The sequence below is a fragment of the Ctenopharyngodon idella genome, chromosome 21 (assembly GCF_019924925.1).
Source record: "Ctenopharyngodon idella isolate HZGC_01 chromosome 21, HZGC01, whole genome shotgun sequence".
In the NCBI taxonomy this organism is placed as follows: Eukaryota; Metazoa; Chordata; class Actinopteri; order Cypriniformes; family Xenocyprididae; genus Ctenopharyngodon; species Ctenopharyngodon idella.
The window spans coordinates 14387174-14406448 of NC_067240.1; the positions used below are offsets into that span (position 1 = coordinate 14387174).

The 19275-nt window shown below is 40.4% G+C and overlaps 1 protein-coding gene across 2 annotated transcripts in view; it reads right to left on the reverse strand.

Annotated features, from left to right (window-relative positions):
• zbtb16a (zinc finger and BTB domain containing 16a) overlaps positions 1–19275 on the reverse strand; it is a 114529-nt gene that overhangs the window by 7956 nt on the left and 87298 nt on the right. For both annotated transcript variants that reach the window (XM_051876851.1, XM_051876850.1), the window contains exon 5: positions 3961–4131. In XM_051876851.1, the coding sequence (XP_051732811.1) occupies positions 3961–4131 (171 nt within the window). The remainder of the gene's footprint in view (positions 1–3960; positions 4132–19275) is intronic.

The window sequence follows — 19275 nt, forward strand, 5'->3', positions numbered from 1 at the left end:
GCCTATATCTTCCTGTCTTCCTGCACTGTAATGGATATTCAGAGGTCAGTAATCAGTGATATTATGATATGCGGGGGTGTTTCTTTTTCTGCTCTCTGCACTAATTGCATTTCTGCGTCTCACTATCAGCTAACCATATATCACTCTCTCTCCGTACAGATGCGCGACTCTGCCAGGCGTGTAATGTTCCCCATATTTAATGCATTTCACTTCTGTGCGGAGGGTTTAAGTCATCGTCTATGACCTACGCGTTTCATTATCTGGCTGTCCGAGCGGCACCGTGCCTGGGAATAAATTGCATTTCTCGTTATGTACTGTCATGCTCAGACTCTCGCCGCCTCCCGTTACCAGACAATGTCAATTTCCTCAGGCACGTTTTGTAGCGAGACGCAGCTAAACGCCTCACATTTACACGGCTGCTCGGGCTCCACAGTCTTTGCTTCGGCAGTAATGGGAGAGAAAAAAAGCTGGGAGAAAAAAAAAAAAAAAGTCACAAAACAGTACTCCCCCATACATTTCAGAAATCAATAAAAGTGACAGTATTTATTTGTGTGCATGAAGTTATCAGTCGCTGTACGAAATTTGGCGCTTCAAAATGCCTCCTCCGCAGAAGAGATCACAATCCATCACGCTCCCCGACTTCTCTCCGGCACGCGACGAGAATAGCAATCACGCCAAATTCACCTGACTTTAATTGTGCCTAAGCTGGCGCTTCAATCGAAGACATCTGCGCTAGCCTCCAGAAAACTGTCCACGGGTTAAATTCTACCCTTTGGTAAAAGCATCTTTAATCTTTATTTGACGAAATAATTTGTGACAGCTCTCTCTTGATACCACAAGGCACAAATTCATATCCTAATACTCGCCTGGTATTTTTTTAGGCTACCTGTTATGTAAATGTAGCATGTCACTGCTATAAACAGAAGGCAATTTGCTTATCAAATTCTGTTTGGCGGCTTTGCTTTGTTTGGAATACATTAAGCTTTGAGGCAGTAAAGATACAAGGTGATAGATCAAGATGCTGTCACCGACTGTGTGTTCCTCGGTTCCTTTCTGTGTCTGTCTGTAAGTCTGGTGGCTGTGAGGCACAAAGAGGGCGGAAAAGACATTTGGGAAGCTTGGGGGCTGCCACCTGCGTCCCCCTGCCCCGGGGGACTGCTGCGGTGGCGTACCTGGCCGGGGTCTGCGGGCACCGCCAGCCGCCTGGCAGGGCCAAGGCTTACGTTAAGGCAGGGGCCGAGTTCATTATGCGCTAAGCAGCGTAAATCAAGGATCCATCACTGCCAGGGTCTCGACTGGGCTGCACTATCAAACACAGCTGCGAACACAAAACACCCGCCGCAGATGGAAAATGGGCTCCGAATAAAACACAAGCACAGAACAACAACGGAATATTAACGAGGCACGGCCGGCAGCGTGCGGAATGGAGGGGGGGGGGGGGGGAAGCGAGGGGGCTGCCATGATTATCAGCCCTAATGGATGCCAGCGTTCACTCACACTGCGTGCGCCTGTAAACGTACATGAGCAAGTACGTTCAAGAACAGAAATTCCTCTCTAAAATCAGCGGAAACGTGTGCAATCATTCTCTGAAATCCTGTTAAAATTGGTTCCGCATCAGCATTTAGGCCGAGGTATGCCTGAAATCAAATTTAAGCTTGGGTTTGAATTACTGAGTAATGACTGTGTGGGCCATAATCACTCATTTAAGTTATTTTTGAGTGGGCACCACACACATGGAGAAAAACAGGGATATGTCAAGCTATCACTCCATTGTTTTAACAAAGTGGTTATTTATCCTAGAAAAATCTGCTTACTTAACCTATACAAAATTATGACTTAAAGGGATAGTTCACGCAAAAATAAAAAAAATCCGTCATCATTTACTCACCCTCAGGATCTTCCAAACCTGTATAAATTTCTTTGTTCTGTTGAACACAAAGGAAGATATTTTGAAGAATGTGGGAAACTGAACAGTTCTGGGGCACCATTGACTTCCATTTTATTATTTTGTCTACTATGGAAGTCAATGGTGCCCCAAAGCAGCCTGGTTACAAACTTTCTTCAAAATATCTTCCTTTGTGTTCAACAGAACAAAAATTCATACAGGTTTGGAACAACTTGAGGGTGAGTAAATGATGACAATTTTCATTTTTGGGTGAACTAAGGGATAGATAAGGGTTGCCAATTTATTACAAAGTATTATACAATTTTATGTATTTAATGCTGCAAGACTGCATTTATTTGATCAAAAATACAGTGAAAACAGTAATAATGTGACATTTCAATTTAAAATAACTATTTTCTATTTTAATACATTTTAAAATGTCATTCACTCCTGTGATAGTAAAGTTGATGTAAAGACATCATATAGAAGCAGATTTCTGAGGAAGACATTTCAAAAACAATAGAACTATATTTTCACCCCTTCATGTCATAAAGTACAGAATATCAAATGCAGGAATAAAATAAGTACAAATTTATATTTCCCGAACTGAACTGCAATATTTAAACAATACAAAATTACCTAAATTTTATGAACTTAACTTCACATGTGCAAAATGAAAAGTTTTTGATAAAGTCTTTTGAGAAGGTTTATGGTTGAAAGGCAAACAAAGTTTTATAAAGGCCACTTGGTGAGTAACACACAGTAGTGATAGTTTTTATAGTAAATCAGTGTAATGATGGCGACCTTAATTATATTAACATTAATGCTAAATGATATACAAAGTACATGACAAGTTTAACATTTCTGTGTGGTATTGATGAAAGGGTACTTTAGCCCTATTGATGGTGCTGTGGGAATAAATAAGATAACAATTGTTGGGAAACACGGCTCTGGAGGAATATCCAGTGCTTATCATATCTGCGACTCAGTTTCCAACATTAAAAAACAAAAAAAAAAAACACACACTGTGAATGAGATTAAGAAGATCAAAGGAGAATTAAACGCGAGCAGTGAATCTTCTTTTTTGTCCTCTTTAGGGAAAAAAAAAAAAAAAAAAAAAAGAGACTTATTTTTGGTGGTTTTTGCAAGTGCCAATAACAGTTTTTCCCTTTCAGCTCCTTGACAAAAGCCCCCACATCACATTAAACGGGTGCTTGCTAGCGCTCATTGTAATTTAATACACGCCCACAGAGAATTGGGTTCAAACTAGCGCGACGCTGCGTCACAGCCTCTCTCTCCTTCAGCCGCGTCTGCGGCAAAGCAGACCGTTGACATTTATGCGTGCAGGCGGGAGCGTCGGCTCTGATGTGCAGTCCGGCGAGGACAAGTGAGTACAGTAAGCGCTTGGTCGTCTTGTACCGTCAGCTGCCCAATAACGGCTGGGCGGCCTGTAAACAGGCGGGCTTTGCTCATCTCCTGCTTTCGCTTCAAATATTCATCCCTGCTGCCGCCAAGTAAAGCAACTCTGACACGTCAGGCTGTTATTTAAGGTCAGAGACGAAGGGGGGGAAAAGGCTTTCTGGAGAAAATGGGATTCATTTCCAGCGTCTCATATTCAAAGACAGTAATGGAGACCGTTCTCCGAATCGCCGCATCTGCTAAGCCGCGTGCCTGGCCACATGGGGATGAAACCGCCCTATAGCAGGGCCAGCCCGACTGGGGAGGGTGATATCTGCGCTGTCACAAGCCATCACAGCGCTGTGGCCTTTCACTAAATGACATGTCACTTCAGCCTGCTATCTTCATTCCATCCACCTCCATCCAGAAGGTGATGGGTTGATGGGTGGGGAAAAAAAGCCAACACAATGACTGTATCCTGATTTAAACACTCTACAGGGTGAATCACATCTCAGCATGTATAATCATTTGGCTTGACGGATGTGCATAAAACATCAAAGCATCAAATTAGTATTACTGATTCATTCCAAAAATGTGGCTCCTGAGGCTGCCGGTTTATGCACAAATGTGCAACATTAAGACACAGAAACTCAAGTAGCATAGAGCTGATGTGAGACCTGTATGCGAACGGAGATGGCGCTTGAGTGCGGTGTGGCTGGGAAATGTGCGGTTGCACTCGCTGCAGATGTAGCTGCGCACGCCTGCGTGGACCTCCATGTGCTGCTGCAGAGCCGTCTGCGTCTGGAATCGCTTCCCGCACAGCAAACAGAAGATGGCCATATCTGATCCTGAGAACAGAGAGAAAGATGTTAGAATGCATATACAACATCATTTATTTACAATATCTATGTTAAAGTGTCCTGACAAGCTAAACACAGCAATACTGGCCCAAATAACTGAGTATTTTGGGGCAGGATTACTATTTGTTGGATCGATTTTAGAAAACAATCATTATTTTCGCAATTTAGATTGCAGATGCATGTTGTGCAGAATTTCCAGTTCTTTTGAATCACTTGATACTGCAAAAACTGGACAATCAAGCTGAAAAAGACAATGATTCATTTAGAAAATACACTCAGTCTCAGTGGATCAATAGCAGAATCTATTTCAGTACCACAGGGTGAGATGCACATATAATACAGTGCCACAAGAGGTCAGTGGACAGATAAACTGAAATAACAAAAGACTAGAGCAGTTGGATAGCTGGAATTAATATTACCAAATCATTAAAATCTCTGCTTAAAAAAAAAAAGACACCTGGGTGTTTAAAGAGATAAAGGTGCAAAGTGAACAATTTTGTCCTCTCTTTTGCTTAACTCTAAAACACAGACTCACACTTCACACTTTTTTCAATTATCAGGCTCTAGAAAACTCTGGGGAAAGTGGGAGTGTTTTTAAGCTCTGCTTCTATTTCATGAGTCGATAACACATCTTTGGGGCAAAGCTGCCACTAATTTAAAAATCTATGAGGAGCCCCAGTCTCATGTTCATAAAGCTCGATCAATCAGCATTTGCTGGAGAAAAAAAAAACGGGAGCGATTGAGAGGATGAGAGGAGGAGTTTGAGGTGAGCGAGAGAAACGACTATTCCTGTTCTTAAATCTCAGACAGTGCAGCTAAATTGCTGCTTCTCTGCAAATAAATACTGACAAGCCTTCCTTCTGGCTTTCTCTCAGCCCAGCCATCTCCCTCCCCCTCTCGCTGTCTCCATCTTTAATGACTCCTTACGTCTCTCAGTTTATCGATGAAAAGGAAAGGTGTATTGATTATGGAAGGAAATCCGAAAGAAGTTTGGGGTTGTGAAATGTAAGTTTGCTTCAGAAAGGTAAAAAGGCAAATCTAAAGGCTGTAACAAAAACATAAGTACATTTTCAAGGGGGTGGGTGGAGGGAGATGAAAGACAGGGTGACAGGAGGAAAAAGGGTAGGGGGTAGGGAGGAAAGGCTCTGAGGAATGCGAGAGGTTAGGTGGACTCTGACCCAGGGAGCTCAAGGGTCTGGATGGGGCGGAGGGAAAGACTAAGCCACATCACCAGTGCTGCTCCGTGATTGCTCTTAAAATCCCACATTATCGGTGACTGAAAGATTTAATGATGATAATTCACCCACTTTTCATTTCAAGTATTTCCCTCTCAGAAAAGCTCAATCAGTGACCATGTACTGTGGGCCTCACTGACCCTAAACATTTGAATAGTAATGTAACTTCAACACTTACGATACTTGAATAATATTTTTTAATGATATAATTTGATTAAAACAATCCCAAAGGTGAATTATGTTTCCATTACCAGTCAAATAACACATCTTACAGTTCACCCCTTAATACATCATATTTCTCAAGTTGTAAGAACACTTTCACTAAAGAAAGAACACTATTTTGGGAACAGAAGAAGGGCAGGGGGGAGAGTTGATAAAGCGGCAGCCATGAAGGGAAGTGCAGTGTCCATGTGATTGGTGTTAGCTGGAATTAAGTGTTCCTCGGTGTGAAGTAAAGAGCATCACAAGTAAATGGCCTAGCTGGGAGAAACTCTTCTGTGAGGTACTGAAGGGTAAGGCAGAGAAAAAAAAACTATAGAGAGAGAGAGAGAGAGAGAGAGAGAGAGAGAGAGAGAGAGAGAGAGAGAGAGAGAGAGAGAGAGAGAGAGAAGTGGCTGACCCACTCGCCTCTATTACAGTGCAAAATTGAGTTGGACAAAGTGACACCTGGATAGAGGACTGGCTTTGGCTGCTGCTTCCTGCTGCCTGAATTTTGGCATAATTTACCTCCAATCCTGTGTCTATTTATAAGGGCCTCTTGGCTCCATCGCAGTGTTAAGTTAATGGCCCTGAAGAAGCATTGGCCGTTACTTAACAGCGGTGTGCGCCACAGCATTTAGGAGTTGCGGGTATTTTGCTTGTGTTCACCACTCAAACACCTCCAAACTTCAGGATGGTTGTGAGAATGCGTGCCTGCATCATCCCTGACTCAGAAGAAAACCATGTCTGGCATAGTATGCCACATAACACCTAAGCATAATCACAATCACCTAGAGACCCATTGAAACCATTTGACAAAAGCATTTTTCTGTTCTGTGTTTACTCATTTGCTGTTGCAACAGGGAGTCTGGGCAGGACATACAGTAATATAAGGCTTTGGTTACATTATAGCAATGAACAATTATATGCTACTTGCTAATTGGTTGCAGGAGGAGGGACATTCTCATTCTAGGGAGCATCTGATTGGAAAAAAATCTGTGTATTTCAGGATGTCAACATTTTTCATTCATCAAAATTCATTTTCCCAGAAGACAAAGACTGTATATATTTAAATGCATAAATGTGCTAAAAGTTACTTTTGTCAATTCTTAGGAGTACACTAGAATAGATAGCTTTAAAGTTCATATACATACAACTATTTCAAACAATTTAATTTAAGAATTCAGTACAGAATGAATGCAATTCTGTTTTTTTACACAAACAAACTGAACAGGGCTGTGATTAAAACTTAATGTGAAGTTTGATGATGTAACTGTGTTTCCCACAGGGCTGATGCCAGCTCTGAGAAACCCCACATGGTGAACGAGTGCCATTCTAAGCTGGTGAGACCAAGTCAATTATCTTGCGTTTCAATTCGTTGTTGCTGGTGGAATACAAATTCCTGCTGCTCTATCTGTTGACAATGCAGTGAGGTGTGATGTCACCTGTTGCTCAGCGAAGTGGCTGGCACTACAACACACCTGTCCCGCAGCTCTGCTTAGTATGCACTACCTAGATGAGCATGCAGTATGTTGATGTTTGATCTGATGAATATCTGATGTGATGTGAATCTTTTGACACTGCCTGATGGCTGTGGTGCAATGGGCATTTGCTGGGAGATTATTGGATTTTGGTTTTATATTATTGCACACTCTTATACAATTAAGTAAGGAATAAATGTACAGTCACCAGAGAGGTCTTTCATCACCCTGAAGGGGTTTATTTCGCAGCGATGATTCACTGGCTGTACATCACCTCATGTGTTACATGACTATAAAATAAATGAACAATAAACGTGGATTTGAGTTGTACTAAAAGTGTGATTACATTTGAACAAAAGTTACTATTGAGCAACTTAGATTTTAGGTACAATATCGACAGTTACTTTGTAGATTTTTTTCCGCCAAAAAAATGGTGCCAAATGAAGTCAAACCACGATCAACAACAGTGTTGAATGAATCAGTATGTTTGAAAGAATCATTTGAGCGAATGATGTATTGATTTATTCAAAGACAGTCATGCATCCTGTTCCTGAATAAATAAGTGTTTGAACAAATTGGTTGAGTGAACAATTCAATGACTCATTGAAAGACATTCAGTTATTCAATGACTCAATTGTTCTGTTCCTGAACAAATCAGTGTTTTTGAATGGATTGTTTGAATTAATGAATCAGTGACTCATTTATCTGAGTCACTGAAAAATGCCCACAACTTCACATTAATATTTCAAATAATTTTAATAAGAAAAAAATTGCAGCAAATAACCAGAATCAAGCATTCCAGAGTCATTAGCCAATTTTCCACCGTTGGCCCGAACAGTTCTCATTCCGTAACAGTTCCATTCCGTGCCGATCCGGGCCAGCTGGTATGGTTACGGTTTCATTTTCCACTGTGGGGCTGATAATGGACGCTCTTTGGAATGTAATATAAAAGTGTCAGTCATTGCCTTGGTAACGCAACGATTTACTGATGATATGAGATGTAAATAACGACCGCGTTATGGAGGATGATTAGATATTTCTTTTAATTTTATTATTAATTTGTGTTTACGTCTCTCAAATATAGTGCTTAGCCAGCTACGGAGAAACTGGTAGCCAGGCAACAGACAAGTAACCAATCCTGTGTGGCGACGTCACTTCACGGATTCTACCAGTTAGACAACCGTGCCGAGAATTCCGGGTTTGTAATTTTGCCGTAACAGGCTCCAGTGGAAACAACTGGAACCGTTCCTTACCATTCTAAGAACCGTTCGGCCCGATGGTGGAAAAGCGGCTATAGTGTAATAAATATAGGCCTATGCATTTAACAGCACCTCCAATTACTATTAGGTGCTCAATTCAAAATGTTTTAAAAAAGAACCTTGTACGAAGAGGATATCCAGACAGAAAGGCAGACAGACAGATTAGACTGTGTCATATGTGAGTGCCGGGAAAGCCAGTGTCATGGAGTATATGTACACTAAGACTGTATGGTATGTGTGAAGCTTGTGAGAGAAGTTCAAGTCTGACAGCAGGAGGGGAGCAGGGGTCATGGGGGTAGCTGTTTAGGCCAGGTGGGGGGTGGGGCTGCCCGGGTGCTTCGGGGCAGAGGGGGCCTTGGCAGCCCCGCTGAGCCTGGGGACAATGGGTGCTAGCAGGGGTTCAGGAGGGCGTGACAATATGGTCAGACTGGTGCCAAAACTATACAACCCCTTTAACGTACCAAGAGGGTGCACATAGCCTCAAAAGAAAGCCCAAATATTTAGTCCCACAATTAGTATAATGTGCAAAACACAGAACTTTGGCTCAGTGTGAAATGGGGCTATCAAGAGAAATTTACCATTTCCTACTGCGCTTGCAAGCAAGCATATCTGTGTATAGCGTGGCGTACTGAGAACATTAGTCACGAGAACCCCTTCGAGCAGTGTAATGATTTTCATGGGGACTGCATCTTAATTATAATTGGGATGTATAAATGTGAGCATTATAGGGAGCACATTACCAAAGGGCTCCAGGTCTGAAGGGTAAAGCCACATCTAAAGGCTTTCTGACCCATTCATTTCCACGGTAACGTGATGCTTAATGAAAACCAAACAACAAGGGGTCCTTCACTCAGAGCGATTGGAGAGAAATGTTTCTCCCTTGTCTGGCTTCATATCTCTCCTGTCTTTTTTTTTCTGCTCGAATCTGGTTTTGAGTCCGAAGAGAGAGAGACAGATAAAGAGATGTTACATGAGTGTTTTTATGACGGGGTGCTACAGGCTGCTGGGAAGTCAACAGGTACAAGCTGTTCCAGCGTCCGCGTGTGCGCGTGATGCGATATGTCTGCAGCATCTCTCCGGCCAGGGTATTCACTCACTCCCTCGCTCACTCCGGTTGACACCTAATGAGCCCAGACTACAGGAGGACTGCACATCCATGTAATCCGGGAGAGTGGCTGGGCATAATGTGGCATTAGAGGAGCCTGAGGCTTTCAGAGGGGGCTGGTGAGGAAGGGAGGGCAACGACTGACAGCTTTGGTCTGGAATACAGAGCGTGTGACAGCACAGAGCGCTGCCTTAATGCATTCAAAACGCCTCTGTGCCTCTGACAAGAAAAGCAAAGAAAAGAGCTTCAATGAATTGTTTATTGATCTAACAGGAGGAGAGATGGTGAGACGGGAGACAGCGAGAGAGGGAGAGACAGGGAGAAACAAAATAACATTTTGTGTGTTACTATCAAAGTGTCATTGGTCTCCGAAGGTCTGCCTTACAAATACATGACACCCGACAGGGGGACGTGTAAAATACGCTATTTGATTTAGCAGGTTTTCATCTCAAGTGGTGGCTTTTTAAAACGAGAATTACAATGGCAGACTGCATTTAAAAGCCTTAAACTGATGCTTCGAAGGGAAAGAATGAGGACGGTGCAACCTGCGTTAAACCTCCGAAAAGATTACTCCTCATTCAGGGGCTGGTACCTTTCCAGACTTTGCACCAATAATAGTTACAGATAATTCACTTTCGTGTCGGGCGGCTGCGGCGATATGCCACATTCTCAGATAGATTAATGCCACCAGATGTCATTGTAGAAGCCATATTAATTACTTCAAGATAATGTCATGGAACCATATGGTTTCTCCAGTGTCCATTTAGACAGAGAAAATGTCTTCATCACTCACAAACCCACATGGAAGAAATTGGCCCTATTGACTTTGACAGGTGTTGGAGGCAGATTCTTCATAATTAAGTAAGCTTTCAACACTAACTCAACGTGCCTGCAAAGAGGATCGGTAAAAGAGAGCATGGTTCTGCAGCGCCGATGAATTGCTCTTGACGATTACATGAAAGTTCTGGGTTCAAGATAAGCTTCCTCAACAGCATTCGCAGCATAATATTACTAATCATCAATTATACTGAATCATCCTCAAGTTTTAAATGTTTAACAAAACAAAAATCATGGTTACAATAAGATACTTACAATGGACGTTAGGGCTATCAAGACATTGTTGGATATTTCTGCAATATATACACACATTTTAAAGGAAAAAAAAAAAAAAAAGTCAACAATGCTATCATTCAAATTTACCTTTAACTTCTTTTTTGGCCAACGAATCAAACTCAGAATCTGGTGTCTAACACCCAGTCATTTTAACAGAATCCAAAAACTTTTTTTGGGGTGTCTTGCTTTCATCTGTCAATTACTCCAACGCGATTTTGTGTGGCAGTAGTAGCTACACTCTGCGTGGCTTCTTTTTTTCATTTTATAAAAGGTGGCAACCAGTTTTAAAGTAAAATGCTGCCTACCTACTATGTTGGAGTGTCAATCAAATAGTTACTGTCACTGAATTGTTTGTTTACAATATAATTCTATGTGCAGTACTAAATGGATAGTTCATCCCAAAATGAAAATTCTGTCATTAATTACTCACCCTCATGTCGCTCCAAACCCGTAAGACTTTCATTCATCTTCGAAACACAAACAAAGGTCTTTTTGATGAAATCTGAGATCTTTCTGTCCCTCCATTGACAGTCGATGCAATTACCACTTTGACGCTTCAAAAAGTTCATAAAGAAGCCGTAAAAATAAATCATATGAATTGAGTGGTTTAGTCCAAATTTTCTGAAGAGACACAATTGATTTATATGATGTACAGATTGAATTTAGGGTTATATTCATATATAAACAATCATCAACTCGCATATCAGTTGTGGTAAATGGAAGCTCAAGCATGTTTGCTTGACGTGCGAGAACCAATGAGGTTCATTCTCGTGTGTTACGCAGCACGTTTGACCTTCCTGAAGAGGTTTGTTCTCGCGTCTAAAGCAGGTTCAGTTGAGCTTTTGTTTATGTTCACTGATCAATATTTATATGTGAATAAAAGCCTAAATTAAATCTGTTCATCATGTAATGCGGTCCAGTCTCTTGGACTAAACCGCTCAATAAAATAAAAATCGCTTATTAACATTATCTGTGTAAAGTACATTGTACATCCAATCTTTCATCGTTGTGACAACAATGTAACTTCTGTATGATGTGCAATAATTCAATAAATTGATGTGACGTAATTATTTTTGTCATAAATTTTTCTTAAAGAAAAAAAAAGAAAATTAAGTCAAAATTAAATATTATAAATTAATATAAAAAATGTTGAATGCTACTATAAAGGTATGAGAAGCTGCCGCTAAATCATATTAAAAGTGAGACTTGCAACCTTTATAGCCTATACATCATGGTCCGTGTTCGGAGAGCCGCTATTTGAATCATCCTGCTGCCCTGATGGATGAAGTAATAAAAGATCATAAACACTGTAACGGGGAGGAATTTACAAGTGGGCCCACCCCTGCGTTAGGTCTACAAAAGACACAGTGTCCCTTTAAGAGAGCAGAATTTACAGTGCACGGCTGGCCCTTGCCTTGCATGAGGATCGTTTACAAAGCAGAGGACCGTGCTTGCTTTTCCCCCCATCCCACAAATCCGATTTAATCAGACAACCCTTGCAGTGCGGCTCCCAGTAAGAAAAAGGATAATTAGTAAACAGGCAGCCTCTCCTCTGCTTCATTGGCATTCGTGCGGGGTGAGTGTCGCATTTAAAATGCAGTCTGATGAAGTCTACAAAATCAAACCATTTGTTACTCCTATTGAGGAGGCTTCAGGCCACTGGCAATTAAATTGGAATTAGTGCAGGGAATGAGATACGGACGATTCATACCAAGGAGGCGAGAGTGTCTGGAGGATGTCTGGAGCTCTCTCAAGTTTACAGTGCTGATGAGTCCCATAATAACTAAAGCTCATCTGCTCTCTAAAGCCGACGACACGCGTGCAGAAATTTGTCTGACTCTCGCGTGCTCGTGTGCACATAAATCGGATTCGTTTTTCTTTAGCGTCCGTGCTGTCATAGTGCAAGTGATGAAATCAGAGGTGTTTGTTCAGACAGTGTAGTCAATATCTGCTATATCCACATGGGTTGCCATAGTAATGACTTAAGCATCAGCAGGACACTGACAGAACTAGAAGCTATCAAACAGGACTGAAAACTGGAAATCATGCCTCTGCTGATGTCCATCATGACATATGTGTGCTCAACTCATCAAAACATCTGACAGGATAAGCATTACTGTATTTACACATTTATGAATATGTCATGTCCAAAACAGCTCACTCATTCGTCAATTTACCACTCTAACTAGATAGAGAAAAGCACTGCGAATTACACTAATGTCTGATTGAAATGCACTTCTAAAAATCTCAAACTACATATGGATTAGTAAATAATTGATTTCATGTGCTTTTTTTGCTGTTCAGATTATAAACGTTTCTCATGACCTTAACATTTTAAATGTAAATACATCTGTTTAAATATTTTAGTTTGAAATTAGTTTTTATAGACAAATAGAAATTGGGCCTATGTAAGAATGTCTTTACAAAACTATAAATATATAAAATAAAAAGAATATATATATATATATATATATATATATATATATATATATATATATAACATATATATAGCACACGTACACAATTTATATATATATATATATATATATATATATATATATATATATATAAAATTGTGTGTATGTGTGTATATGTATGTATATGTATATGTTTATATAATATAATTTGAGTCAGTGTATTATATATATAATATAATTCAAGTCAGGTGCAGCAACAACAACAAAATCTATTGCTGGCTGTCTGAACAAAGCTTTTGGCTTGGGGGTTCTTACGTTTATTTCCTAAATGCTTCACCAAATGATTTTGGATCTGACAAGCTGACACACAAGTGTTTCCCTTACACATGCGTTCATCAAACACAGATGTTGAATTTAAATATAACAATTGATATGTAACAGTCACCACATGTACGGGAAGTGACTGTCATACACAGCTTTAGTAATGCATGTAATTTACTCATTGCAGGCTACATTTCACAATACTTTATTGACATGAGCTTCAGAGGCAATTCCTATTGTATGTGTGTGTATATATGAGCTAGTGTCTCTACATCTGTATTTTGTATGAAGGACGGCCGCAGCTATGCTGTGTGCATGTGCGAGTTATTTTGAATGAATAAAAGGGGGAGAGAGATGCCATTTACTTTCCACAGTTGATTGGGCACAATGGAGATGAGGTTACCAGTGGGAGTTTGTGTGTGTGTGTGTGTGTGTGTGTGCGTGTGTGTGTGTGTGTGTGTGTGTGCTGGCGAGGCTTGCGGAGATCGGAGATAAATGAACTGCAAATGAGAAGGAACAGCTCCTGCAGTACAGCTGGCTTCCGAATTGCTTGCTTGCTTGCTTGGCCGTGGCAACCAGGCGAGTGGTTGCCAAGGGTGTCAGTTCAGTGTCCCTCATACACCACACATGAGCCCTGCACAGGACTGCGATACTGCGCACTGGCCAGTAGGGGTCACTCTGTGCTACCAACCCAAAATGGTTGCCTTTACCCAAAACTGTGTTCATATGACTCCATTTGAATAATCTTAACACATACACAAATTCATCTAATGTATAAAATGCACAAGATGCAGGATAAATATATCTAGCACAAAACTATTGAATTTTAATGACATTCTCAGTGCTTGGCAACTAATTTGTACTCTGGATATTAGATGCATGCAAATGATGAATGCACTGAATAAGGCTTGATGTTTACATGTTCCAGATTTGAAAATCAGGCTGTGTGCTGTTATTCGATGTGAGTGAGGGGGGAAGAACAGTAAGAGAGAGAGAGTGTTTGTACGTTTATGCATGTGTGTGAGCTTTTCCCCTCTGGGCGTATGCAGAAACGGTCTCTATGCAAAGCCATTACTGAGAAACACATCAGGAGGATGAAAATAAATTATACTGTTCCACCAAATGACAAACTGCCACTATAAAGAAGATCTGAACTGGGAAGGTAATTCGAGGGTCCTGTTTGTTCCCTGCTTCCTTAAAATGGTAAAATGTTTGTTTACTGTTGTCAATTCCCTTTGATCCCTATCTATTTTTGCTCATAATGGAACGCCTGCTAATCTTTTAAGACGGTTTAACACGATTTATTTAATCAATGTCAAAGCTAAGACGAATTACTAATCTGTTCAACATATCAGACATAGAAGCTTATTTGAATCAGCATGTATGAATAGAATACGGAATATTCAGTAATTGCTAAACAAGCTTTGGGTGATCGATAAAATTTGCACTTTGGTCTATCAAATGTGATATATCTGTATGATTCTTCATACCTAGTACTTTATACCTGGTGTATAATGCGTCCAGGTTTTTGCAGTGAATGCAGTAAGCCGCAGGTGATGGATTTACATCAAGCAGTGGCCAGCTGCAAGCATGTGGATAAACAGACTCCAACACTATTTTCCCTGAGATCTACTAGGGTGCCGTACTGTCCTGCAGCTCAGCAGTACCAGCCTCAGTCATCCTGTCTGCAAATCTTCCTGCCTCTCGACATCTCACACCCTCCAGTGATCAAAGAGATGACAACAATAAAGAGCGATTCGACACTTTCCATGCACCATTCAGTGTTCAAGTGTCAAGTTTATTGAACAAAAATCTGGACACACGACTGAATTTATGTTTCTTATGATCTTAAAACCTTTGATCTAAAGACTTATGGCCCAAATGCTTGAAATTACTTTTGAACAGTCGTGTATTTACAGTTTATATTTGTCTGCTAAATTTTTTATTTTTTTGAAGAAGAAATTAAAGGGTTAGTTCACCCCAAAATGTAAACTCTGTCATTAATTACTCACCCTAATATCGTTCCAAACCTGCAAGACCTTCGTTCATCTTTGGAACACAAATTAAGATATTTTTGATGAAATCCGAGAGGTTTTTTATCTCCCATATAAAAGCAACAAAATTACCACATTCAAGGTCCAGAAAAGTAGTAAAGACATCGTTAAAATAATCCACATGCCTACGGTGGTTCAACCTTAATGTTATGAAGTGACAAGAATACTTTGTGCGCAAAAAACAAAACAAAAATAAAGACTTTATTTAACAATTTCTTCTCTACCCTGTCAGTCTTCTACGCAGTTGACGCAGTGCAGCACTTCCGAGTTTATGTCCGAATGCCGGCTCAGCATTGGTTGACGCTGTTCACGTGAGCAACACGACGTATGCGTGTGATGCTGATGCAGGAGCCGGCCAATAATGAGTCGGCGTTCTGACGTAGAGCACTGAAGCGATGCAATGCGTCTTCAACATAAACTGCGTAGAAGAATGACGGTAGAGAGGAAATTGTTGGATCAAGTCGTTATTTTTGTTTTGTTTTTGCGCACAAAGTATTTTCGTCGCTTCATAACATTAAGGTTAAACCACTGCAGTCACATTGACTATTTTAACGTCGAAGTCTTTACTACTTCTCTGGACCTTGAATGTGGTAATTTTGTTGCTTTCTATGGAAAAAAAAAAAAAAAAAAAACCTCTTGGATTTCAAAAAAAAAAAAAATCTTAATTTGTGTTCTGAAGATGAATTATGGGTTGGGAATGACATGAGGGCGAGTAATTAATGACAGAAATTTCATTTTTGGTTGAACTAACCCTTTAATACTTTTAATCAGTGCATTACCTTGATCAAAAGTGACAGTAAAGACATTTTTAATATTACAAATATTTTCTATTTCAAATAATTGCTGTTCTTTTGAACTTTCTATTCACCAAAAAAAAAAATCCTGAAAAAATCTATCATGGTTTCCAAAAAACTGTTTTTAACATTGATAATAAGAAATGTTTCATGAGCACTAAATTAGCATATTAGAATGATTTCTGAAGGATCATGTGACACTAAAAGACTGGAGTGATGATGTTGAAAATTCAGCTTTGACGTCACAGGAATAAATTACATTTTAAAACATTAAAATTAAAAGCATTTTATTTTTGTAATAATATTTTATAAATATTTATTAATATTTATAAAATGTAATATAATCATTTCTACAATTTTACTGTTTTCACTGTATTTTGATCACATAAATGCAGCCTTGGAGACCATAAATTCAAAAATATCTAAAAATTCTTACTGATCCCTTTTTGTCTGAAATGCTGATCTAAAAAAGGTGTGAAAACTAAAAGGCAAGTGACTTTCCTCACTACACAATAATCTGACAGGAAGTCAAGCCTAGCAATCCACTGAGCTCCCTCTCTATTCCCAGTGACCATCTGGACAGTGGACAAACAATGTGGCAAGAGCTGTGAATGACCAGCCACATTAGTCATAGGCTTTTACCTCGACCCCTTACGTCCCTAATCTTTACACTTTTGGTCTTTTACTGTGGCCAAATGACCGGAGCCCCTTTTCTCACTGGCCGCTGACACAGTCTTTCCCACTGGACAAAAGGCTTTTAGCTGCTGCGCCCCCACCACCCTTCACTGTTGCCCCCCAACTCACCACTGCCCCTATCTCCGACCCAACTGACAGGAACAGGAGTTTGTTTTGTTTTCTGAGACGACAGGAATGAGAATGGAACTCTAAAGCCGTGCGGTTACAAAAACATTACGGGGGGGCTGGTGGGCCATGATCCGCTTGTGAAAAAAATGAAGCAGCACCAATGTTAATCATATTTAAATGCATTTGGAGAAGCATGGCCAAATAACATATACAGATAAAGGTATTAAGAATAATAGGACTGGCATGCCTCTTTCCAGCTTAATGTAAGCTTTTGTGTAGCTCTTAGAGGAAATGAGGAACGATGAACAAGCCTGGTGCCCAGCAAAATCACCTTCCCGATGGCGCGCACAAGTTCGCTTTGTTGGACTCCTTTACAGGGTTGCGTGGTTTAAATTCAGCATTAAGAATGAATGCTTAGCCGAGCGATCGTGAAGGCTCTCTCTGTCATAGGGAGACTCAAATGAGAAAATGGAAGGCAATCAACATGCTCCATAAATTGGAGGCCAGTGGCGTTATAGTGCAACAGTGTCTTCTCCAACTCTCGGGCACCGTAAACAAAACAACAGAATGAAATGGGAAACGATGTTGTGACTAAACGTCTCAAGATCGCTCAGGAAAACAAGTGTATCAAGGTCATGTGGCGCTCGCCGAGAGCGTAAGCATTTCAGTTATCGGAGGAACTCGACTACTGTACCATACTTTTTAGCTGTTCACAAAAATATGTACTGACAGTTTAATTGAAGCAGGTTCTAAAGCCTTTATTCCCAACATGCATTTGTTTATCTTTTAGCAAGTCACTGCAAATGAGAATGAAAAAAAAAAAAAAAAAAAAAAAAAAAAAATTAGACAGCAAGGGAAATCAGTGCAGGAAAAAGGGAAATTCGAAGCCGCTTTCCTAAAACAGCTGACAGAAGGTGCCCATCTCAATTAGGACCAGGTTATTTTCCTAATGATCACTGGAACATGTCTTTTCAGAACAGCCTGACCCTGACCTTGAGGACAAATAGTAAACCGCAAAGTCTTTGTAAAGAAAGAAAAGACTTTATTTATAGATCAGCTGAGTGTCGATCAAGCAGCATCAGTGCTCGGGGAGGAAAGAAAAAAAGAGGGGCCAGGGGGAAACGCTTTTGAAGCAACTAATATAGAGGTCTGCCTCGATCACTTCAACCCTCTTTTTAATTCCATTAGAAAGCCAATTGATTTGGCTTTGCAGCCAAAGAGCATGGCAGACGCACGCTTTATACTCCCAGGTAAAAATCCTTGGTGAAATCGGAAGGTTTATAAAAAAAAGAAAAAAAAAAAAAGAAAAAAAAAGCAATAAACGAAAAGATGTTTTCATTTTGAGAGCGCATTAGAGGATGCATTAGACAACTGGAGATGCTTAAAGGGTCCGTGGGAAAAGAATCAGGGGCTTAGCGCTTCAAACGGCAAAAAACAAAAAAGAAAAAGAAACATTATCAGTTCGTAAAACTCAAGCCCACCAAATGTTCAAAAAGGCCCCGTCGCCCCATGATGATTTCGTGGCGTGTTTAATTTAGATAGAATCTAATTAATTTACATTTGATACTGGAGGAGATGCTTTCATCAGCCTGTCATTTATCCTGTGTGTTAACACCTGTTAATTCACTATCTCCCCAGTAATGAGCTTTTAAAAAGGAAAGAAGGCTTTGCATGCCCAAACACATTCGCAAAACACACACAAACAACATCTTGCACAGATGTGAGGAACTAGTCTGACAGATAGATTTGCCAACCACGGGTCACTCCCAATGAGATCCTGGCTGACCTCCAGTCCTGTCGCCTGATTATCATCAAAGTATTTGTCATGGGACAGAAGTGCAGAGTGCCGTCAAATAAGATCTTAAGGTGATATCTTATTATTCCAACCACATACAAGCAAAACAGCAGCCCACCGCTGCAGCAAAAAATGCTTCCTGGCATTTCACTTGCTTCTAAACAAGAAATGAAGCAGTTATATACGGTCTCTCCTTTTCAATCATATAGAGATAGAGCTCAGTATTTTTCTTTTACATTGACTTCTTATATGTGAGGGATATGCTTTGGAATCATATTAACAGACCGGCAGGTACTAGAACAGTGATATTTTCAAAGGGCCCATGGTCACAAATGTCATTCTGTGAATTCACAATGCGCTGCATCCATGTGCCGCTGCCGACCTGAGAATGCATCAGCGAGGAGAGAGAGACGAGATACAGAGAAACACAGCAAGAGTGACAAAATCAAATCAAATCGATGGTGCCGCACAACATATCTAGTGCGCACCCTGTATCTGTCATATTTCAAGGTTGGAGACTTGGTTTCAATTATGTTTGCTTTATTTGAAGCCAAAT